At 38.1% G+C, this 24,679-nt stretch overlaps 1 protein-coding gene across 2 annotated transcripts in view; it reads right to left on the bottom strand.

Moving 5' to 3' along the window:
• rap1gds1 (RAP1, GTP-GDP dissociation stimulator 1) overlaps positions 1–24,679 on the bottom strand; it is a 46,633-nt gene that overhangs the window by 12,262 nt on the left and 9,692 nt on the right. The window contains exons 2-10 of one of the 2 annotated variants that reach the window (XM_059354127.1): positions 24,007–24,114; positions 22,829–22,951; positions 19,949–20,074; positions 12,165–12,311; positions 6,067–6,195; positions 3,954–4,079; positions 2,922–3,065; positions 2,293–2,424; positions 294–428 (exon numbers count right to left, since the gene is read on the bottom strand). In XM_059354127.1, the coding sequence (XP_059210110.1) occupies positions 294–428; positions 2,293–2,424; positions 2,922–3,065; positions 3,954–4,079; positions 6,067–6,195; positions 12,165–12,311; positions 19,949–20,074; positions 22,829–22,951; positions 24,007–24,114 (1,170 nt within the window). The remainder of the gene's footprint in view (positions 1–293; positions 429–2,292; positions 2,425–2,921; positions 3,066–3,953; positions 4,080–6,066; positions 6,196–12,164; positions 12,312–19,948; positions 20,075–22,828; positions 22,952–24,006; positions 24,115–24,679) is intronic. The other variant, XM_059354128.1, reaches the window with a different exon arrangement.

Below are 24,679 nucleotides of genomic sequence, written 5' to 3'. Positions count from 1 at the left end.
TAAAAAGAATGACGTGGGGTACAGTGTTACCGGCCACTATTTAGTATAGCAACTGCTATATTTTATCTTATTTATATTTTTATTTCTATTTCCCTGTTTTAATTGACTGTTTTTACTGTTTTCAATTGTGTCTTGCTGTTTTTAATGTGTATGTAAAGCACTTTGAATTACCTTGTGTTGAATTGTGCTATACAAATAAGCTTGCCTTGCCTTACAATTTGTACCCAGTGGGACTTGTGTCCTTGGTCATATCTTCATAACCTCTGAAGCTCCAAGTGTCTGTAGTGACTCACCAGGTATGGCCAGGTTCCTCAGGGCGCTCAGTGCTGCATGTTGGACAGTAACGTTGCCTTCTTCAACGTGCCGATCCAGCAGCTCCAGAAGCTTCTGCACAATCCCAGTGTCCACCATGTGTATGCAATTCCCATCTGCACTCAGAAAGAAAGACAACAAGTGTTGATATGTTGATGCATCACATACTGACTGACACTGCTGGGTCTTACAGTGACTAATGTATGCCAGAGGTGTTTTTTTTGTGTGTGAGAGGGAAGATATGAATTATTGGGCCCCTCATAAATGATTCTATTGATGATTTTAACAAATTTACCAAAAATAAAATGTTGAGAAGAACTTCTCATTTATATGTCAATATTAAATTCAATAATAGTATTTAGTTATGTTGTAATGTTAGTAATGTAATGCAGGAACACATGGTAAATATGTTTACTGAGACTAGGATGTCTACACTCCAACCAAAATTCAAAACACCCAGAACTGTAAGAGTTAATAACCTTATTGGGGCTGAGATGAATAAACCAAAGGAAATGAAGGCAAAATTTATTATGACCTCTTTGAATCTCGCACCCAACACATAGCCCATTACAAAAAAAAAACCTAAAACTAATAAAAACTAAACCAAAACTAAGCCTTTTCAAAAAATTAAAACTAAACTAAAACTAGCAAACTCACTCTAAAAACGAATGAAAACTAACTGAATTTGAAAACAAAGATTCACAACGAAATTAAAACTAAAAGTCATGAAAAATCCAAAACTATTATAACCTTGCCTGTGACCATGTGATGACGAAGTATATAACCCCAACGTCACCATGCAACCTGCCCCCCCTGACACTTGTTGCCCAGATACGGAGTGACAGACAACTCTGCCGGTCACCAAGAATCAATACAGCTGTTTTCCATTCTTCCTGACCACCAGGTGGCCGTGCTTTAGCAATTGCTGACCTATACCAGCAAAGTCACTATGGCTGCTCATCATACTTAAGGAATGGAAGCTGTTTACAAGACAGCTGTTGCCACATAGTGGAGAGCAGCTGCACTGACACAGTAACAGTGAGAAACCCTTTTAAGGCTGCCCAGGACCAGGCGGCAATCTCCGTGTCTGAGCATGGAGGTCATTTTTCAAAACACCAGGAATGAGACTACTGTACTATTTCCAGACAGCATGGTGGAGAAAGTCCAAAAATAAAATAAAGTATGAAGGCAAAACTTCAAGGCCTATAATAAGACCCATAGGTGATCTGGACCAGCCCCTGTCTAGTCAACCTGAAAGTCCAGGTATGGCCACTGAAGACATTAAAGCCAACATCTTATCCTTTTTGAGAGAGGAGATTAGCAAAATCATGACTAATGAACTGAAAAATACCATGACGGAGGATTTAAATTCCCTTAAAATCTGAACTGGTCTGAAATCGCTAATATTATGACCACAATCCAATCAGACGTTGATTATGTAAAAGCGGACAGTCAAGAGATAAAAGGTGGACTTTCAGCTTGGTCAGATGGCGACACTGCAAACCACAGAAACCAGGCATAAAAACCAGGTGGTCACTTTAAATGACTGTTGTGAGAACATGGAAGGTAGAATAAGATGAGGAAACATCTGTATCATCGGTATAGAAGAGCAACTGGATTCAAGCTCCGCTAAAGCGGTTGCTAAAGTTATCAGAGAAGCTCTGCAGATGGACCGGCACATAAAGACTGATGGATTGCACCTCATCCTCATCTCTAACACATCACACATTACACCCGACCCACCGGGAGATCTTGAGGAGAGCCCTGGACAGAGCCCTGCTGAACTACAACGAGAAGCGGATCGACATATTCTACGACTACGCCCCCAGCCTTGCCAAAGCCAGAACTGCATTCACAGACATACGGAAGGCTCTACGAGGTCATATAGGAGTGTGCTATGGTCTACTGCAGCTGTTCTCAACCTTGGGGTCGGGACAATAGGCATTGCTGTAACGGTCAGTAGAAGAACATAAAACTTACCGTTGCGAGCAAAATTAGCGATGGCCAAAGCCCCAGCAAGCTGCAGCTGATGGTTATGAGATGGTATCCAGGACAGGACCCTCTGGAAGACACTTCCCTTTCCACCCTCAAACAGCTTCTGCATGGACTCATCTACACAACACGGGGAAGAAAGGTTAGTCAATATGTCACTGACAGCACTATGACCTGCTGTCTTATTATTAAGCTTACACAAGATTGTTATGTTTAGATTTGGAACTCCTGGAATAATATGTTTTTTAACCCATTGAAGCCTGAAACGCCTGTAAAACCTCTGGGCGATTTTAAAATAAGCCCAGTTTTTCTGGAAATTCAACAGAAGTGTCAACGCTTCTACTCAATAATAGATTTTTCAGCCTCTGTAGCAGATAGAAATGAAATTCAAAAAGTATTTGAGAGCTTATACAAATACTACAAAACAACGTATCCGCTTTCCAGGCTTCAATGGGTTAAACCTAATATTAATACTTGGTATGAACTGAAAATACATTATTTTGGTATTTTACGATAGTTTTATTCAGCACTAGTATGTGGTGTAATTTGTAATACTACAACAGGTTATTAGGATTTAACATGTACCGAATGTAGTGGACATGCTGTGATGTGTTTACCTCCCAGCAGCAGGAGGACCATGAGGTCTGAGGCGGTCTTCAGCTGGGCGATGTCCTCCTCCCTCTCTCCATCCACAGTCTGAGCCACCACCTCCAGCAGACACTCCACCAGCCCCGCCTCCACCAGCTGCAGCTTGATCACATCTGGAGGGGAAGCAGGGTGAAGCATTAAGGGAGGAGCTCAGAGAGCAGCGAGGTCTGAAAACACAACGCTGATGCAACGCAGGACATTATAGGATAGCTGGGTCCCACTGGACTCATCACTGCCCAGCACACACACATATATATATATATATCTATACACACACACACATATATATCTATACACACACACACATATATATCTATACACACACACACACACACACATATTCTCTACACGCACGCACGCACGCACACAAACACACACACACACACACACACACACACACACACACACACACATATATTCTCTACACACACACACACACACATATATTCTCCACACACACACACACACACACACACACACACACACACACACACACACACACACATCTACACACACACACACACACACACACACACACACACAAATCTACACACACCTAAACATGTATATCTCTACACACACACCTATACATATATATCTCTACACACACACACACACACACACACACACACACACACACATCGAAACATCTATACATCTACACACACATACACACAAATTGTAGCACTAATTTTAGCAAAATGTGAAAAAAGAAAAAAAACTACCATAAAATGTGAATCAGTGCACGTTTCTATCCACTATCATTATGCAAGCACAGTTTAGCGCATAACAATTAACTGTGACATTAACAATGAGAATTTCCACCCCACTAAATCTCTGCAGGAAAATACTGACTCACACTAGTGAAGTTGTATATGATCGCACTGCAGTCTCTCACCATTTAATGCATAAATATCCAACACTTCTCTTACAGTGGATATGGACTTGTTGGACTTAATAATGATTTTTTTAAAAAGATGAAGGAAAAAAAAACACATTACCATTTTCTGCAAGTGGAGCCAGAACCTCAAAAATCATTTCCTTCTTTTCGTGCTCCTTCTGCTTCTGGAAAAGACGAACCAGCTCCTCAGCAATATTGGTGGAGGCAAACTGCTCTTTGCTGGACTCTGAAAATACCAGGAGTAACACAGACATGTCATCTAGATTATAATTTCCCTATCAAATAAACTTATAATTTCTATTATTCTTGTCTTCACTATTCACAACAATGAAGAAATACAAGGTTGCACTGTATCACAGTCTGCTTTAGTTTTATGTTTAAATTCATATATATATATATATATATATATATATATATATATATATATATCCAAATCAGACAGTGTTAAGTGAACTTAACAGCTTTGGTTTTGAGTTGGATTTTGTATTTACTGCAATTTTTATATCATTATTTCTCTGAAATAAAGCAAAATTGAAATATAAAACTTTGTCACAAGATAAAACAGGCATTAAGGAGTTAATTTTTGGTTATGACTCAATTTCGACCAAAAATGTAGTGACTGCAGTTAGTCTTTGTAGGGCAGGATGCTAATAAAGGTGACTGTAAAAAAAGAAAAGAAAAAGAAACTGCCTCTTTCGATGCCGTGAACTCTCGGGGCGTTGCCTCAAAACCAGCTAAATGTTAGGCAGAGATATTTAAATCCTGCTAGTTTTCAGCCACCATCTTTATCAACACCTGATCATTCTTAAGCTGTGACTGGACAGCTACGAACATTTCATGATCACACTTGAACCCTATGGTAAGATGATTTCTGCACTCGGATTTGGGCTGGTTTCAATGTTTTTTTGATAAATGAGGGCCACTACGTACACTTAGGTTATATTTTCTGCATAGAAGTTTAAGTATTTCTGGGCCATGCAGGAGTAACTGTGACCCACGGCAAATCCAACTGAAATCACAATTAGTTAACCTCCTGTGACCCTGCGTCCTCATATGTGGACATTTCATTTTAGGTTTGCTGGACCTTATACTTAATTTTGCTTAACTATGAGCTGTTGTCCTCAGTAGTCAATACATTCATCAGTATAAAAATCAGATGGCAGCATCTTGGTAAAGTCAATCAGCAGTTTATCCCCAGAAAAAAGTGGACCAGGTACAAAAACTGATCAGATTTTATGGTTAAAACTTGTTTATTTGTGCTTAATAATGTTTGTAGTTTGACTATTTTTTAGCAATAGCAACAAGCTACGACACTGCTAGTCAGGAAGTACTCATTTGAGATCGGCTTAGGACCAGATATGAGAAGAATGGGGACACGTCTGACAAAAGCACCAAATTTTTTCCACATGCTCTCTATCACCATAGGTTTCAATTTTTGGTAGGAGCCACTTCATCAAGATTGCGGACTTTTTCTTTTTCTTTTTCTTCTTTTCCTTAATGAAACAATTCATTGAATAAGCAAACAATTAAAAATGAATATCTTATTTACTTATTTATTTATTCTTTTGGCATTGCCTCTTGTAAAAAATGCATAAATGTGGCAGGATGAATTGAATATGTGATGAAGCTGTTAATATTTGTAATTTCACAACCTGCAATAAAGTAATAAAAAAAAAAGATTGCGGATCGGAGATGGCAGCCATATAAAATCTATGAGAACCAATACATCTTCCAAGCCACTTAGAAGGTCAATCTTTGTGTCAAAATATACATTTTCTGGGTCAAGGAATCCATTAAAGCTCTTGAGAATATCACTAGATGATTATTTAATCAAATAGATATAGATTTTAGCCATGTTTTTACGTAATTTCAAAGTTCCTATGCGGTCGGACATAATAAGAACACTTCCACTGAGACAATGGTGAATGGCTTCCTCTCATTAACAGTTTATGAAGTTTAAGAGATCTAGGTGAGATGTTAATGATACTTTGCATCATTCTGGATTGGTTGATTTGCCGGTTAGCTCAGCTAAACAGGAATTTAGGTTTACATTTTACATTTAGTCATTTAGCAGACGCTTTTATCCAAAGCGACTTACAGGAAGAAAAAAGCAAACAATCAAGGTATAGTGCAGTAAGAGCTATTAGTGCATCAATAAGTGCTAGTGACAATTCTTTAAGGAGTAGAATGATAATGTGGGGAGGTTTACTCACCGAGCTCAGCCAGATTCCCAAAGGCAATGAGACACATTTCTGTCAGGGCTGTGTTGTGGGAATGGATGCCTAGCAGCTTTACCAGAGTGGGAATCACGTCCATATTGATCAGCTGAGCTTGTAGGGAATCTGCAAAAAACAAAGACACAGAAAAACAAGAAGTCCGTCTGTTGTTGTTCTTTAAATGGGGGTTAGTCAAACTTAAATACACAGGACTATTTGTATTAATCTGATTTTAAACGATGGTTTTCAAAAACATCTAAGCTTCAAACATTGTGACCAGCTTCCATGAAAAGTACACATTACCATTTTTGAATCTTAAAATGAGACCAAGGCACTTTTGAAGGAGATAATGCATACTTGCTCTTAAAATTGAGAAGGAAAATTAATCACCAATAACGTTTTATAATCTGTTTTCACGAAAGTTAAACTAGACAAAAATTGTTGGCACAGATTTCCTTTGTCTTTCAATTCCGGAGATTCCATTGGAATAAAGCGAAATTGCTGCCAATTTTAACATCTTGCCTATACTGGCTCTCCCCTTGAGTATGTGCTTATGTTGCCAAGGTTTTTTTTTTTTTTTCCTCTCTTCACATTATGCTGTATTTCTTTCTTTCATCCCTGTCTCCCTGTCCTGTCACCTCTTTGTCACATTGTATGTATGTTTAGTATATGTTTGGACAGGTTGATTTGGTTGTCCTAGTACTTGTTACTTTGTGCAATGACAATAAAGGCGATTCTGATTCTGACATCATTTAAAATAATGGGGTGACCTGAGCTGAGTCTAGTATGGCCAGTAGCTTATGGTAGTGAACATTAGCAAACATTAGATTTTGATAACTGATGCCACCAAGTTTGCTGATTTATGTATTTTCTTTTCATTGCACTAGGTTTGGCATTTATAATCAGCAGGCATCATTTTCCATTTTTGACTGCATGCCTGCTTAAACTACGCAATCAGACAGTAATTAAGTTTGTTAGCAGTACACAGGCTCCCTTAAATTTGTAAATTATTTTTTAATTCATGTACACTACCGGTCAAAAGTTTTAGAACACCCCAATTTTTCCAGTTTTTTATTGAAATTCAAGCAGTTCAAGTCAAATGAACAGCTTGAAAGGGTACAAAGGTAAGTGGTGAACTGCCAGAGGTAAATAAAAAAAGGTAAGCTTAACCAAAACTGAAAAATAATGTACATTTCAGAATTATACAAGTAGGCCTTTTTCAGGGAACAAGAAATGGGTTAACAACTTAACTCTATGGAGTCTTGGGCTATTTTGTCCATTTTTGAATTCTTTTCATGTCTTTGTAAGTCATTTTGTGTCTTTTTTTGTCATTTTGTGTCTTTTTTTAGTCATTTTGTGTCTTTTTTTGTCATTTTGTGTCTTTTTTTAGTCCTTTAGTCCAACATAAAATGTGATTTTGAATCTTTTTTTTACTTTCAAAACACTATCATGCTCAATAAAGAATTTTAAATGTTGCAAATGTGCATTAATTTCAGAGTACACTGAGACATTAAACTGCATCATTTTCAATTAAATTCTGGAAAAGTTGGTGTGTTCTAAAACTTTTGATCAGTAGTGTATGTGAAACCTGCATTAAATAGTCATTCAACCACAACCTGGAATCAAGGCCCTCTACACGATACAATAAGTAGAGGTGAATTTTCTATTTGTTGGCAAAAGTGCAGACCCGTTAGAATTGTCTGGAGAGCAAAAAGAAAAGATTTAGATTTAGCTCTTCTTTACAAAAAACTGAGTGAATGAATCAATTGTGCAGGGAGCCAAGAATGTCTCAAGATGTAGCCAGATCCTTACTGAACGGTGATCAATGTGTCTAGTAGCAGGAGCCACTAAATAGATGCTGCATAAGTTGTTTGATCTAAAAGTATATGCTATTGGATTATACAAACACAATTAACTTGAGCTTTTTTTTTTGTTTTTTTTTCCTTTTGCAATTGACTTAGTGTTAGTGAGTGGGAAGTTGTGTCAACATTAGTTAGATATGAAGAGTTAGCTTGGAGCTTAAACTGCAGAAAGCCACAAAAACATTCATTCTGTTCATGTGACTCAAAAGCTCTCATCACCCAGCCAAAGAGACCCAACCACCGTCCACAGCCGAAACACATGAAATCTGACTCCATTAGATTACATACTTGCTGCTGTCAACAAGCCTTGTCATCACAATTGCATTGTTCAAAAGGAAGATAAATGCAGACATACAATGGAGGGTCTGTTCACCTTTCTCACCTTTGCAAACTGGCAAAAACAGTTGATCATGTAAATCCACACATATCCCAGTAAAGCACATAGAAAGTAATGTAAATGCATGAAGATAGACATTCAGAAGAGCGAGCATACCGTACAGCTACATCTCAAAAAATTTGAATATTGTGAAAGAAATTCAATATTTTTTTCAGAAAGTTAAAATTGTAACTGGAGTGGAGGAATAAAGATAAATATTTCCTTAGAATATTATTGGTGGCCTGTAAGAAATCGATAACAAAGAAATGGCTGAAGAGGGAGGCCCCTAGTGCAGATGAATGGATTGATATTGTGTACAGTATCTTTGTAATGGAAATAATTACTTTCAATTTAAGAACACAAAAAGAGGTATTTATTGAAAATTGGCAAAAATGGATTACATATGTCTCTACCATAAAACCGGATTTCAGGTAATCTCAGATTGGACGATCAGAATACCTTTCCCCTTTTTATTTTATTTTATTTATTAATTTAATTTTGGGTGTTTTCCAAACCCCTTTTGTACACTTTTACTTTTTTCTTTGATATTTTCTGTATTTGTCTATAGGTCTTCATGTTGATTGTTTGTTTGTTCATTTCAAAAACCAATAAAAAGTAAATTACAAAAAAAAAGAAAGTTAAAATTGTACATATTCTAAATTGAAATGTTAAAAACATTTTTAACACCCCCCCTGCAAGTTTGCGTAAATCACAATTTAAGCAGTATAAATACCATGAATCCCTCAGTCCAGTTCAGTACACACATCAACAATCATGGGAAAGACTGCTGACTTGACAGTTGTCCAGAAGACATTAACACAAGGCGGGTAAGCTACAAAGGATCACTGCTGAAATGGCTGTTGGCAGGAAATATGAGGCTACTTTTTGTCGCATTCCTCGTTTCAAGCCAGTCCTGAACCAGAGACAATGTCAGAAGCTCAAGAAGTTCAAGTCTTTTGTTCAAATCGAAGTAAATTTTGCATTCAATTTGGAAATCAAAGTCCCAGGATCTCTCAAAGTGTCATTTTCTTGTGACGCATCAACGTGATTCAATATTCCCATTACACTCCAAAAAGGACAAGTTCAACATTTGCAAATTCATCTTTTAAACTTCCACTACAGATTTAAAGTCCGTGTCTTCTTAAAAATAGAATTTGACATGATGGATCACCGAAATTAACACAATGCATCCTGAAAGAACATAAATGTGCTGTCTGAAATTTAATTGCAATTCATCCAGTAATGATGGCTTTATATATAAAAAGTCCACTTACAAAATATGTGTCACCAGAAACTAAATATTTGAATTTGAATTTCTTAACTTGAATAATTGCATTAAAAAAGTGAATTTGAATCACATAATTTCAATTTGTATTGTTCAATTTGAATCATTTTCCATTGAAAAACTGAATCTGAATTGTAATTTGAAATTGAATTTATTAGTTTGGAACTGAACATTCAGTTCTCACAATTCAAATTCAGTTTTCTGCGATGAACATCCGGGTAGTTGAGGCAGAGCAATCGAGCGCAGATACACAGAGCGCCTCTTCGGCCAATCAGCACCTCCGTTTTCTCTTGTAACATCTGTTGCCACCCGGTTGCCACTCGCCACGAAACGGGGGAATAAGTTAGACTGGCTTTACCTTGTACTCTCTGCATGATCAATGTATGTACCACTTTTTCTTTTCTTTTTATTATTCTTTTTATTTATTTTATTTTTTACGACTATTTCTCCTGATTAGTTCTTTGTTTCATGAGATTTGTTTGTTTCTTGAAATCCCTTTTTGTCTGACCTCATGATTGTAATGTTCCTTAATTATCAATAAAGATTAAAAAAAAAAAAAAAAAAAAGGTTAGACTGGCTTGACCAATGGATGAGGCTGGAACGGAACGGGAGAGCTGATTGGCCAAAGAGTCGCTATGGCAACCGGGTGGCAACAAATGTTACAAAAGAAAACGGAGGTGCTGATTGACCAAAGAGGCGCTCTGTGTATCTGCGCTCGATTGCTCTGCCTCAACTACGCGGATGTTCGTCACAGAAAATTGATATTGAATTTTAGCGAACTGAATTTGAATTGTGAGGACTGAATGTTCAGCTCCGAACTAATAAATTCAATTTCAAATTACAATTCAGACTCAGTTTTACAATGCAATTATTCAAGTTAAGTAATTCAAATATAAATAATTCAAATTCAGTTTCTGGTGGCACATATTTCAGCCCATATGTTAACCTCAATTTGGCTACAGGACAAGTCAAATGCAACCATTTGTACCTGTCATCCTATAGTCTGCTGGTGGAATAAGACCAAAAGTCACCTGTAATTAGAATTTCCCCTCTGAGGACAATGAACATTATTTCATAGCAATCCATCCTACAGTTGTTCAGCATTTTCAGTCTAGACCAGGGAATCCCAAAGAGTGGTGCGCGCACCCCCAGGGGTGCACAGGCTGCTGCTTGGGGGTGCGCGGGATGAAAAATGTAATGGCGGTCTGATAATACACAATTACATTTTTCCCCACACACAAGTAAGATATTGTAAAATGTAAAATCGAAAACTGTAATATTAATTAATTAATTAATAAGAACAGGCTATACAAAATGCACTTCATCTTAAAACGAAGCGTAGAAGTTATCTTCTTCCATTTTTCCAACCTGTGTTATGATGACGGGGTTGTTTTAGCTCCACGCTCATTTAAACTTGCTGCAACTTTTGTTCAACGCGGCTCAAAATATTATAACATTTTCCCAACTTATGTGCTTTCTGCCTCTGATCCTGAGCCTGTCATCATCCTCTTTGCTCTTAAAAGTGGAAGCTTGCGCATAACTTTGTTGCATAATATTGTATTTCAGATTAATTCAAATGCGAGAGCGCATTGTTGTGATCATGATTATTTTATTATATGCGTGTTCTCATTTGAGCATGATTAAACATGCCGCCTTTAATATGGCTATAGAAAGGGTTATTGCATTTTTTTTTTAAGGTGTGGGGGATTGGGGGTGCGTCAACCCGGTTGGGTCATAGAAGGGGGTGCGCAGCTAAAAAAGTTTGGGAACCGCTGGTCTAGACCATAAGCAACCTGGTCTCACAGAAATCGCTCAAATTTCCGTGAAACTGACACGGATTTCGCTACAATACAAGTTAATGACAGTCATATCCCGTGGCTATTGGTTTGTTCCAAGTCACGTGACTTTCAAGGTCCCGGCGGTCAGAACAAAAAACATGGCGGACAGTTCTCTCATTTTTAGTGAAAAAATCAATATTTTGACTTCGTTTCTGCATAAAAATGGATTTTGATCACATTTCTAGCAAGAAATATATGTTTTATTTTCTAAATATTCACTCAGTGAATGTACATAATCACTTTGTGGTGAAGATCTCGCCAGAAAAACATGACTGTGATTAACTTGCATTGTAGCGAAATCCGTGTCAGTTTCACGGAAATTTGAGCGATTCCGTGGCTATTCCACGGATTTTGAGTTAAGCGAAATCCGTGGCTATTTCACGGATTCCTGTGAGACCATGTTGCCATAAGAGGTGGACTGAGAGACTGGCATTGCCGTCCCTTGAGCAAGTCGTTAGCATGGCTAATTAGTAGGCAGATGAACTCGCTGACAATTAGGTCATACTTGCTTAGTCTATATTTACAATATAAACTTACAGAAGCAAGGAAGGAGTCTCTGTGATCATAAATAACTGCAGATTACCTCAGAGGTACAGGTGGGAAAGCAACAGGCAGCAGTAGTAGAAAGATCAGGCAAGAGGTAAAGTTAGAAGGTTCAGTCAACCCCTACTGTCTTATAACAAAAAAATATGCGACATCTGTGTAAAAGAAAGAGAACATCCACTGATCATTACCATTATCATTGCTATAGTTCATCAGCATGCCACAAAAGACAGTCAAGAGCTTCTCATTTTCCGGCTCAGTATTTTGGGAGAGGGATTTAATGTGTTCAGCTACTATCTGAGCCCCTCCTGCCAGGTCAACTGCACTCCTGCCCTCATCTGCAAAACAAAGAGGCCAGGACACAAATCAAATAATAAAAAAAAAAAATACAGAAAAAATACATATGAAAGCAATGGTAAGCAGTACAAAGCATATTATTTAAATGCAAACAAGAACCGAAAGTTGGATTTATTTAACCCATAAGAACCAATGGTGACACCCATGTAACAAACACTTTAAATCTTCTAGAATCTCCCATATTCAGCTTTATGCTTGACATTAACTCATTGAATCCCTAAGCGACATATACTCAACACCCTGGTGTGGTGGTCATGTGACTTTGACAAGAAGTGATTTCTCCAAAATGTGGGTGTGACTGGAAACAGAAATGTGAAAAAGTAGCTAATTTCAAAAAGCTTATTTTTTGTTCCAAGGCTAAGTTTAAATCCATTTAACAATTCTAATCTGTTAATATGGTGTCCTTCATTGCATTTAACTTGTTCTGACCACATTTCCTGAACAAATTAAAGTCACAATTTTGATATATGTTATGGAGATGCAAACAAAAAGGCAAATTATTATTTTGTTTTCATTTATTATTGATGTATTATTATTTTGTTACCTAAAAACAAATCTGAAAAATAATTTGTTGTTAAACAGCACTATTAATGTCACAATTTTGATATATGTTGTGGAGACGCAAAGAAAAAGGCAAATTTGTGTTTCTGTAAGCAGAAAATGTGTCTAGTTTATTTATTTTAAAATAAGAAATATTATAAACAAATATTATATACATACCATAAATGCGCAATGTATCGTATATATGTCACATCACAAATCTTTTACATTTAGGGGTAATATTTTTTTTTTTAATCATAAATGTGTTCTATGTGGTCTACTTGGTCTGTGGTATATCCCCCATAATTTTCCTAAAAGGATAACTGGGTCTGGGTTCTTATGGGTTAATGCCACAATTGACAGAATACTTCCATTTTCTTAAATAAATGTCGGTGTGGCAAGAGCATCAAGCTCTCCCTAGACTCTTAACCCATACTTAAAATAAACACAATGCATAAAATCAACACAATCCACATACATAAAACCAAAAAAAATGTAACGTCTAGAGAAGAAAAGAAGCTTGAATAAACATACAATATATAAGGAATATGTTTGACAAAATCAACTCTCCGATCATTTGCTCTTTAGCTTGGAAAACCATTAGAAAATTACATTATAGGTGTTGTTCTCTAATTTATTTGTTTCCTAAGAGGAACAGTTAATGCACAGTGGCTTAGTTTAGTAGAAAAAAGGGAAGCTCCTTACAAGCTAGCCTTCTCAGTGTGGTGGCATATAGGGATGGGTACCTTTCACATTTGAATCGATACGGTACCGATACCCGGTACCTGGGAATCGGTACCGGTACTCAACGGTACCAATTTTCGGTACTTTTGCGCAACATATTTATTTCTCAAAATATAAACTTAAAAAAATATATCAAAACAATATAACATCCAGGATGAGCAGTGCTTTATTGTTGAGTGAACGTGCATTTTGTAACATGAAGGTTGCACAAGAATGCAGAGGAGCGCTCTCAGGTTGCACGGAGGAGGATAAAAAAAAAAAGGTTGCAAGTGCACGTGTGATGTGTTGTGATGACGTCGTAGCTGTGCGACGCGGTACCGGTCAGACAGTATTGTGGCCATAGCATGGTTGGAATAAACAAAGTTGAGTCGGGATGCTCTGAGCACATATCGAGGATGACGCAGGAGTCTGAGGGATTTAATTTCAGCGAGGCAGTTTGGAGTAAAGTGGCAGGTAATATTCCTGAGTTGAAGAGCGGAGTATTAGTGGAGTATTAGCGGAGGACCAGGGGGGCAGCAGCTAGCTGCTAGCTGCTAATGACTGGTCTACAGAAGAATGGAGAGAGCAAACGGAGACAAAGACATTGGAGAGTTAGCAGCTGGCGGCTAGCAGGCCGAGAGCCGGCTGTTCGTCTCTGCACCGGAGTGGAAGAGGGCAGCAGCTAGTGGCTAGTGGCCGCAGTGAGCAGACAGGACCAGACAAGGAGGTAAATAAAAAAAGAAAAATAGTGCGATCGTCAGCACGCTTGTTAATCAAAGACGTTAAATGAAAACAGGTTGAAATCAATGATCAGTTTAAAGTTAACGCCGTTTAGGTACCGAAACATGGTACCGTTTGATTTTACATGAATCAGTACTCGGTAGTACTGACGGAATTCGGTCGGTACCTATAAAAGTACCGAATTCGGTACCCATCCCTACTTCCAGCATATTTTCTGTTGACATGAAGCTGATTCTTTTGTTACATGTTAAGATTTTAGATGGACGTAGGAAATTGTGAAATAGGAAGAAAAATAAAGTTGATACTCAGGTGACTTTAAGAAGAGATAAAACTTTCAAGTGCTGCTAGGATGCGCTGGCTTTTAAGCAGAATATTTAGCTATGGTTAGACCTCAGTTACCAGGACGGGAAGTTGCATTATCAATATAAACTCTACCTGCAAATAGATACAACACAAGCAAATCAAGAAAAATCTTCAACAGCTTAACAACACATGTATAGCATTTATAAAACATTTTCCCCCTGGCATTCTGATTGCCCATTTGAACAAATGGTATCAACCAAAATATAGCTGTAACAACTTATTAGATATAAAGATAAGACTTGAGAAACCAGTACATTCATGTTATAAACCCTTATACCACTCTGTGAAGTAGAGCTGAATGATAAAGGGTTAACCAATTCAATCACATGCATCAAGTTGACAACACGTATACACAGCATTTAGAAAAAACACTGCAAGAAGCTCACGATACAACAGAAACAGATGACACCAATAAGAGATGCCCATGGCTAGGATATGTTGGTTGTTGCCATGGTTTTTAACTTATGAGGTAATTGAGGTCATGCTTAGGAACATTTATATTAACTTGTTTTAATATTATCATCCCACAATTCATATATTACTGCAGTTGTGCTGTTAGCCATTTGATGAAATAAACACAATTAATTATTAAACAGGCTACTGTTATTCTAGATGGCTAACATTAATAGTTACTTTCAGAGTCTGTAATTAGCAGTAAAGTCCATGGTGTCTGTTGTGGTGAAATACAGAGTAAAAGAGAGATGTGTGCTGTTTTAGTCAGAGGAGAAAGCCGGATGTGTGTGATCACATGAATGATGCATGTTGAATCCTGAGGATCAGAGTTGCGGTCCGGTCGAGCGGAGGAGAAGAACTTGAGAAGCCTCCTGCATCATTTAAACTGCATGTATGGGAGCACTTTGGCTTCCCTGTTAGCTACAATAACGATGGAAGGAAGGAGGGCTGTAGGCAATGGTGGAATAGCAAGAAATGTAAACAGCGTTGCGTTGCCATGATGGCCAGATGCTGCGTTGCTGTGTCTGGCTCTTCTGTTCCTGGGGAGAGAGTGTTCTCCACTGCAGGCTCTACTGAGATCTGCACTCTCCTTAGAGGATGCACACATCTTTATTTTTCTGATGTTCAGCTTTGCTTTCTTTCATTTTACTGTATTTTAAAATGATGTACACTGGCTATTTTTTTTAATTTACTACCCATGTTTTTATTCCACCTTAATTTGTTTTTACATACCGTAATTTTCGGACTATAAGCCGCGCCTTTTTCCCCATTTTTTGATTCTGCGGCTTATATAACGGTGCGGCTAATCTATGGATTTTTACAGCTAACGGCCACTAGGTTACCTCCTGAATCTATGGATTTTACAGGTTACAGTCCACCAACTTTAACTCTATGGGCTCTATGACCGGTCCGCCAGGAGCGGCGGGCTCCAGCAGGAGAAGCTGGAGGCAGGTGTACTACCAGATCGGCTCGGGGTCCTTTATATACTTTTAAGCTATTTTTCACTTGTCTGTGTGTATTTGTGTCGAAAGCTACTTAGTTTGTCGGAGTCGCCGTGCCGTAATCAGCGGCAGACGAAGGACCCCGAGCCAATCTGGCAGGGCGCCGGAAAAGAGTGAAACAGGTAGCGCGCAAAAGTAAAAGTGAAACCGAGAGTGGTACGAGAGACAGAACGAGAGACAGAACGAGAGACAGACCGACATTACGAGAGCGAGATAGTTTGTGCAAAGGAAGTTTTCATGCACAAACCCTCATTATGGAAAACAAACGTAGAAATGCATATGATGCAGCTTTTAAGCTAAAGACAGTCAATCTGACTGTAAAAGAAGCTTCCTCAAGCAGCCATCTCTTTCCCCACAATCCCCTCTGTGCACGAACCCTTACATATGGTAATTAAACATTAAAACACCTGCGGCTTATAGTCCAGTGCGGCTTATATATGTACACATCATTCAATTTAGCTGCTGCGGCTTATACTCCGGTTCGCCTTATAGTGCGGAAAGTACGGTACTTTCATTTGAACATTGTATAGACATCTTGAGTTTGAGTTTTGTGATCAGTTGCACCCAGGCGGCAACCTCCAGGTCTGAGCAAGGAGGCAAACCAGGAAGTGCCTTAAGCCTGCAGTCTACTGGAAATTCCAACAGGGGGTGCTAAGTATAACTTTATAAAAGACAACTGGATAATCATACAAATACTCCCATCCTTTTTTATTGTAAACAACTGAATACAACACCAATTTTTGATGATTAAAGCCTCTAAAGTTGGCTGTAAAATCATAATTCAAAGCATGTCTACTGGCTCTCAACATGGCAGCGGCTCAGCCGGCGGATATACTAATGCAACTGCCACTAGTCCTAAATGGAGAAACCATGGGGACAGGGCTAACAGTTTAACCTTAGGGTGAACCAGCAGGTGGCCATTATGCTTCTACAAAATTTGCCATGGGGGCGGAGTATCAGCTGCCATAACTGCTGTATGAGAGCTGTGCATAGCGGGGCAGCAAAACAGAGAAGCTCGTCTGAAAACACACTCAGAGGGAGCATGACTTCATTCTCTGCTACAAACACCATCTGTAATTTCCCAGCTTGGGATAAATAAAGTATATCTATCTATCTATCTATCTATTACTCCAGTATATTTTTACAGTTTATGTTAACTGCTATAATAATGTTTCATTCCATTCTTGCTTCGTTATTGGTTACATTTACAAGCTCTCTTTACTTCTCTCCTTAGACTAATACACTTATGTAAAACAATTAAATAATTGTGTTATATAATAAATAATAATGTTTTAAAGTTGAGCACTTTAAAACATTATTAAAAACCTATTTATTCTCCTTGGCGTTCAGTCCCAGCTAGGCAAGAATCCTTGGCTTTCTTTTTTACTTTTTTACCCTTTTATTTGTCTTTTTTATCTCTAACTCTGTTTTTGATTGAGCTTTTATTACTATTTTATTCTATTTTATTTTATTGTTTTACTGTTTTTAGTATTTTATTGTTTTTATTTGTACCTATTTGTGTATGATTTATTCTATTTTAATAACTGTACAGCACTTTGGTCAACTGAGGTTGTTTTTAAATGTGCTCTATAAATAAACTTCGACTTGACTTCCAACAAATTCAATTATTTTATTTTTTCATATTTTCTATGGGGTTTTTTCGTTTTTATTGATTGTGCATTCTTTTGGCATGTAGTGAAATTCTGTGTCAGCCCTACATTATAATGTAAGAGATAATAAAAGAGAAGTTTTAAGGCCTTGTTATTGTCACAATACATGGATTTCTAAGTTTCTAACCTGATTCAATACCTTGAAAAATAGTTATATTCTATACCATTTTTGATACCAATGGCAAAAATTGACATACTTTTTTTTCCAATTTAAGATAAATATAGCAAGGCCAACCATCCATCCATTCATTATCCTCCAACAGCTTATCCAGACTACATCCTGGACAAGTCTCCAGACTATCACATGACACATACAGTACGTTTACATGACAAAAAAAACAAATTATTGCCTTAATCTGACTATTAACTTGACAACTGAAGTGCATGTAAACGTGTTAGTCTGACTGATGTCGGAGTTCAATTCCGATTAAGACACCCAGATAATGTGATTGGAATAGGATTTTCGCCGGCATGTATGACAAGACGACACATGTGTGCATGCTCCACCCCCTGTGCTGGCGTATTACCCCGCAACAAAAAACTTTGAAGAAAGCCACATTAGCAGGTTGCATTAGCCGGTCGCATTAGCCGGTTGCATTAGCCGGTTGCATTAGCGGATCACTAGCGACGGCACAAAGTGTCAAACTGAGGTCAACCGGAAACGAAGCATATCGCCACCCAGTGTTGAGGGGGAGGACATGTTCTGGTCAGTTACTAGATTTTCTCAGTTGCATGTAAACTGGGACAAGGACAGAAGTCCTATTAGACGCCAAAATCGAATTTTAAGCATAGCTCCATTAAACTGTGCATGTAAACGTACCAATAGAGACAGACAACCATTCACACTCTCATTCACTCTTATGGGCAATTTAGAGTCACCAATTAAGAAGTGTGTCTGTAGTCTGGGAATCACCTGGCTGACACTTCTGGGAGAGTGGCAGATAAATGTCAGCTGTTTGCTGACCAGCTGTAATCGTGGCCCACATAATGATTAATACAACATTTCATCCCCAAGGCCTTGTGATGGTACTGACCAATTTTGAAGTCAATGGGGTGAAATCTGTAGGAGTTAGTTAAAGTATGCAGCATGGAAATGGGCAAAAACAGCAGGAGACACCATTTTTGATCCAAGATGGCCGACTTCCTGTACGTTTTAGGGTATGGGTTCTTGAGACTTTTTGGTGCGTCTTGCCATGATACATGTATGTACCAAATTTCATGCTGATACGACATTACTGTGCGAGGGGCTGAATTTTCTTGACTTTCAAGGGGGCGCTAGTGAGTCATTTTGCAACGTCCATTCCCACGAATACCAGAATATGAAAATTTCACGGGAGATTGACGTATATTCCAAAGGCGAGTTTTTGAATATGATAAAGCCCCAAAAAGGCAATTCATTACCCGGAAAAAAAATAAGAAGAAGAATAGACGGACCAATTACAATAGGGTCCTCGCACCGTCAGTGCTCGGTCCCTAAAAATACATGAGTCACTTATGAATACATGAATGGAAGCAAATAAAAACTATTCAATGCATAAACTAATAAAACTCAAAAAATAATAAAGGAAAAAGCTCAAGCTTCTTGATGGTCGAGACTTTAGTATTTTAACTGTGAGTAGCCTAGACAACAGAACTATTACAAATCTAAATCAATCAAGACACAATATGACCTCATCTTGAGCTCCATACTTTCTTGGGTCCTGATAATCAGGATGTTTTACACAGTTTGACCTTCCTGGTGTGCCCTCCTCCACTAACACACATGTGGCAGTTAGCAAGTATGTGGACAGTTTATTACACAAAAGCATGTTGTCTACAAAGGCGTGGTTAAATGCAAGTACATATCCAAGCTAAGTGCTGCTGATTTGCATTGTATAGTCACAATGTATATTTTTATATAGACTGCATGTCTTTCTAAATCAAAAAACAATTTGCCTTGATGTCAGTGGAAACAGAAATCAAGTTGATCAATGCATCAACTGTAGCTGAAACACACGGTCATACATCAAAGCCACTGTAGCCCCAAAGCAGAACCATTTTTATGACTTTTTTTTTTGTCTGCTTGATGGAGATGACAAGGTTTGTGAGCGGTCGAGTGTTCCTCAAGCAAAGCGAGCTCATACTTACGGCTGTCATAACAGATGTTGCCAAGAGCTCGGCCAGTCTGCAGTAACACTTCCTGGTCGGTGGAGTTCAACAGGTGGATTAGAGGAGAAATGAGGCCGGCTTCAACACAGGGACTCCGCATGAACTCTAAGAGAGGAAAAGAGGTTTGATTACAGCTCACTATAAAACTGTCTCAAGTTTAATTTACTCAAGGAAGTTCAAACCATCCGATTGCTATATTTCTCATGTTTAGTACAACTTCACTGACGGCATCTGTAGTACATGTATTGCACAAATATGGTAAGATAAAATGTAAAAATAAATGATAAAATTGACATTGATGCAGAAATAATAAATATTAGGACATCGTTCTTGACAATAATTATTTTGAGATATGCAGGAACATTAACCCATTTGCAGTTTTCCCTATTTCTTCTATGGAAGCATGTAAAAGAGGGGCTTATTAGGTTCATGGTTCAATGCTATCAGTAAGGTTCGGTGCATTTATTTTACAAAAAAAAGTTAACGGTTTGTCTTGCTGTGAAGTTCCTGGGAGTTCACTTAACTGACAACCTGACCTCCACCATCAACACGCCAGCAGTAATCAAAAAAGCCCAGCAGTGGCTCCGCCCCCTTCAGAGACTCAGAAAGGCAGGTTTTCCAATTCATCAATTCACCACCTTTTAAAGGGGCGCCATTGAAAGTAACTTCAAAATATGAGCTCGTTCAGATGATAATTTAGTTTGATGTGTGTTATAAGCTTTTAGCAAAAAAATCTGCCCATGTGGTGTTCAAGACACGATGGCCAATAGGGAGCAGATGGCCTCCTTTAATTCAGAGTGAAAACACTCAGAACAACCTGAAAACAACTCATCAAAACAAAACTTGAAACAAAAGTGCCACAAGTTCTTACAGGCCTGTTGCAGTAATCTTTCTTAAAATTCAGAGCTTTTTCTATTGTTCGATTGCTTGTGGTTGTTAAGTTTCATGTGGCTGAGATAGCCTAGAGGTCACAACAGGTCATTTAATACAGGGAGGTCAAGATTTAAAAAGGTCTCACTACAATGAAATGTCTACTATGGGGACAAATATCATGACTGCTTGATTGTATTGTTTTATTTATGGCATCATTTTAGATTTATACACTAATTATTTATTGCTGATTGGTATATGGAATTGTTTGTTTTATTGTTGATTTTATGTACAGCACTTTGGAGATGTTTGTGTTGTTTAAATGTGCTTTACAAATAAAGGGGATTGGATTGGACACATGAAGACAATTGGGATCATTAAATCCAATAAAATCGAAGAGTCTCAGCATTCTAGTCAGACCCAATTAATGCCGTTTAGGGTATGCTGAAATATTCACATACAAAATGGGAAACCCCACATTTGTACTAAAAAATATAAATATGATTTATTATATATTTTTGTCTCCAGCTGCATGGAATTAGCATAAAGTGGGCATGTCGGTAAAGAGAAGACGTGGGTAACCATAGAAACCATTTCAGTCAGATATCTTGACAGAGGTCAAAAGGTTCCCTTTAAAAAAGCCATGTCAGTTTTTCGTGCTTTTGTTCAAGTTCAAACAGTCAGACAGAAAGAAGTGTGTCTATAGTCTGGTTATCACTTGGCTGATACTTCCGGGAGAGTGGCAGACAAATGGCAGCTGTTTGCTGCCAAGATAAGCAAAGTGCTAGGAAGTGATCTCCAGCTGTAATCTTGCAAGCTGCTAAAAACCTATTCATTATCCTAACCTTTTCCTGTCCCGAGTTCTGTTCACATCTGCTTTTCTGTACTTTGAAATCATCTCCTGTGCTCAAACTAGTGGTCGCATTGACCGAATATCTTCTGTCATTGACGGATGTTTGTTAATAATGAAGGAAATTCTGAATGCTGACCGTCATTTTGACAGATTAGAAAATTGTGGTTATTAAAGGAATTCACACCCCTGTCCACCAGGTGGCATGTCCATATTAATTATCTAGATTGTGAAATGTTCATTTTTTCTCCCTGTGCCCTTAAAACTGCATGATGTAGACCTATAGGATTTTCTTTTTAATCATTAAAAAAAATACAAAAAACGAACGGATGGAAGCGTCGATAAGAGCATGGTTGTGTTGCTATGCAACAAGGAATTCACATATCACCATAGCAGCACATCCAGCCTCAAGTATCACCTCAATGCTAAACATATAGCAGCTAGCAGCTAGTGTGGTAGCTAGCGTGGATTGTGTTTTACTTCAAAAACCAAAGTATTATAGTTTACAGAAGGTCTACCTACTACCTGCTACACTTAATGGCTAAAATTGCACTGGTCTGTTGGACTTGAACAAAAATAAACAATATTTTTGTTGCTTGAGCTTATGTATTCAGTCATTATTAAATGGTATACTAAAAATCCATGTGAAAAAAATGACTTCTCACTGTTCTCAAGTCAAATTAAAATATGCGATTAAAATGCGATTAATTTCGATTAATTAATTACAAAGCCTCTAATTAATTAGATTAATTTTTTTAATCGAGTCCCGGCCCTAATTGATATATAAAAATTATTAGTCGCACTCTTGAAAATGTGCTGTTCTGCAGTCCTTACACATTAACCTTTGATTGTGGCAATCTAGCTCTGAAATACCAAGGAGGGTTGCTCAAACTAGCCATGTCTGAAATTGCCCGTTAATCAAACATGCTACTGTCTGTTTCTTCAAATATTTAAATACATATAAATGTTCTTAAACATTCATGACTAACACAGTTGCCCCTCTGTCCCAACAAATAATGTATTCATGAAGAAAACATAGGAAAACGAAACGAATGAGAGCTCGAGAAAATGTCAAATGGAGGAATAAAAAAAAAAACAGGATCATTCTGGTTGGATTGCGAGGGAAATCAAAACCTCACCGTTTTTGGCCAGCTCCGCTATAATGTTGGCTACTTTAGGGGTGCAGGAGGACTGGGGGTTCAGCAAAGTGGGTAGCAGTGGAAGAACACCCATCTCCTGGATCTTAACACTAGCATCGGTGTCTGCGGTAGAAAAAGAAAATGAATTTACATCACATTAGTACATACTTCCCAGAAATACAAGGTGTCTAAATATTCTAAGTAGGACGTGACCAGTGTTTTTATTCAGGGCTGATACCAATTATTAGTAATCAAAGAGACAGATGAATGATATTGACAATCAATATACATTTGCCATAACATTAAAAAAGTTGGTGTCAAAGTTTAGCAATAACATGTACTCCAACACAAAACCTCGTTTAAATGACTTTAAGCACATTTTTATTAAGTGCAGTAAAAGAGAACTTGGTGTGTTTGTGGTTTGTTTATCAGCTCAGTGTAACCAATCAGATAGTGCTGTGGGACATTGAGTGGTGAAAACAGACCAAATAGTGCTTCAGTGCTCAGACCACATAGTACAGATTAGATCAGAGTGTGCACAGTCTGTTTAGTCAGACAATATGCTAATTTATCATCAAATAATAACCATGCTTCTTTCGGAATTGTCAGTGTTAGAGCCATTTTGCACATTGTAGAGAAGCTGATAAATAATTCAGATTTGTATTTCATAAGTTCATAGTTCTTTATTGAGGTTGTAGGAATGCCTATTGGTTCGTAGGAATTGCACTCTTCTTATTGGCTGAGATGTCTGTAACGTCATAATTGCTTACTTTGCTTTAATTAGGATTATGGAGACGAGGAGAGCACACTAGTTTTTGACCGTGCTCATAATTATCATTTTTTGGATTGCTGCAGTTTATTGTTTGTAATGCTCAAACGAAAGGTTTTCAATAAACCATAAGAAAGAAACTGTGGGATTTTTTTGGCTTAAGACACGCGTCAACTACATCCTCACGCTCCATAATTGAAGTGTGCGTTTCAAGTAAAACTAGACGGAGCCACACTAACAGTCAGATTTTGTCTGCAACATTACAAAATGTAGGGCATTATTGGTCTGTTCATTAACGACTACAGCTGAGTGGAAGAAATGTTATTAGGTCCAGAGTAGGCAGATTGTGTGAGTCTTTGAAGAAGGTACAGGACCTTCAACACACTAGTGTAGATCAGGCTTTACTCACTGTTGTTGCTGAGTGCTTTCAGCAGGCAGTCAAGACAGCTCTCCATGCTGTCAGTGGTGCTGTCTGTAGAAGCTAGCTTTAGCTTCTCCAAGGCTTCACTTAGGTTGTCTGAAAACAAAAACATTAAATGAATAAATGTTAAATAGTGATTTCTTTTCACACACAACACCCCTCCTCCCTCCCTGCACTGGCTACCAGTGGCTGCGCGGATACGCTTCAAGACTCTAGCTCTGGCGTACTCTGCTGCTAACGGTTCAGGTCCTACTTACATCCAGGACCTTGTCAAACTCTACACCCCTGCCCGTCCTCTCCGCTCTGCATCAGCCAAACAGCTACCGACTCCCACCCTGCGTGGGTCAACTCGCCTCAAAACCACTTCCAGACTTTTCTCTGTCTTGGCTCCCAAATGGTGGAACGAGCTCCCCACCGACATCAGGACCTCAGACAGCCTGGACATCTTCCGCCGCAGGCTGAAGACCTATCTCTTCCAACAATACCTCGGTTAAGCCATGGTCACCTAACACATATATATATATTTAAAAAAAAAAAAAAAAAAAAAATTGCTCTTCTTCTTCTTCTCTATTCTTTTCTTCTTTAACATATAGCACTCCTGTAGCAATGACAGTTAGCTCTTAAAGTTATGTACTTACTTGATTCCTATGGTCTATGTCTA

Source organism: Centropristis striata, chromosome 17 (assembly GCF_030273125.1).
Source record: "Centropristis striata isolate RG_2023a ecotype Rhode Island chromosome 17, C.striata_1.0, whole genome shotgun sequence".
NCBI classification, from domain to species: Eukaryota; Metazoa; Chordata; class Actinopteri; order Perciformes; family Serranidae; genus Centropristis; species Centropristis striata.
The sequence above is the reverse complement of the archived record's forward strand: the minus strand, read 5'-3'. Positions and strand labels throughout refer to the sequence as shown.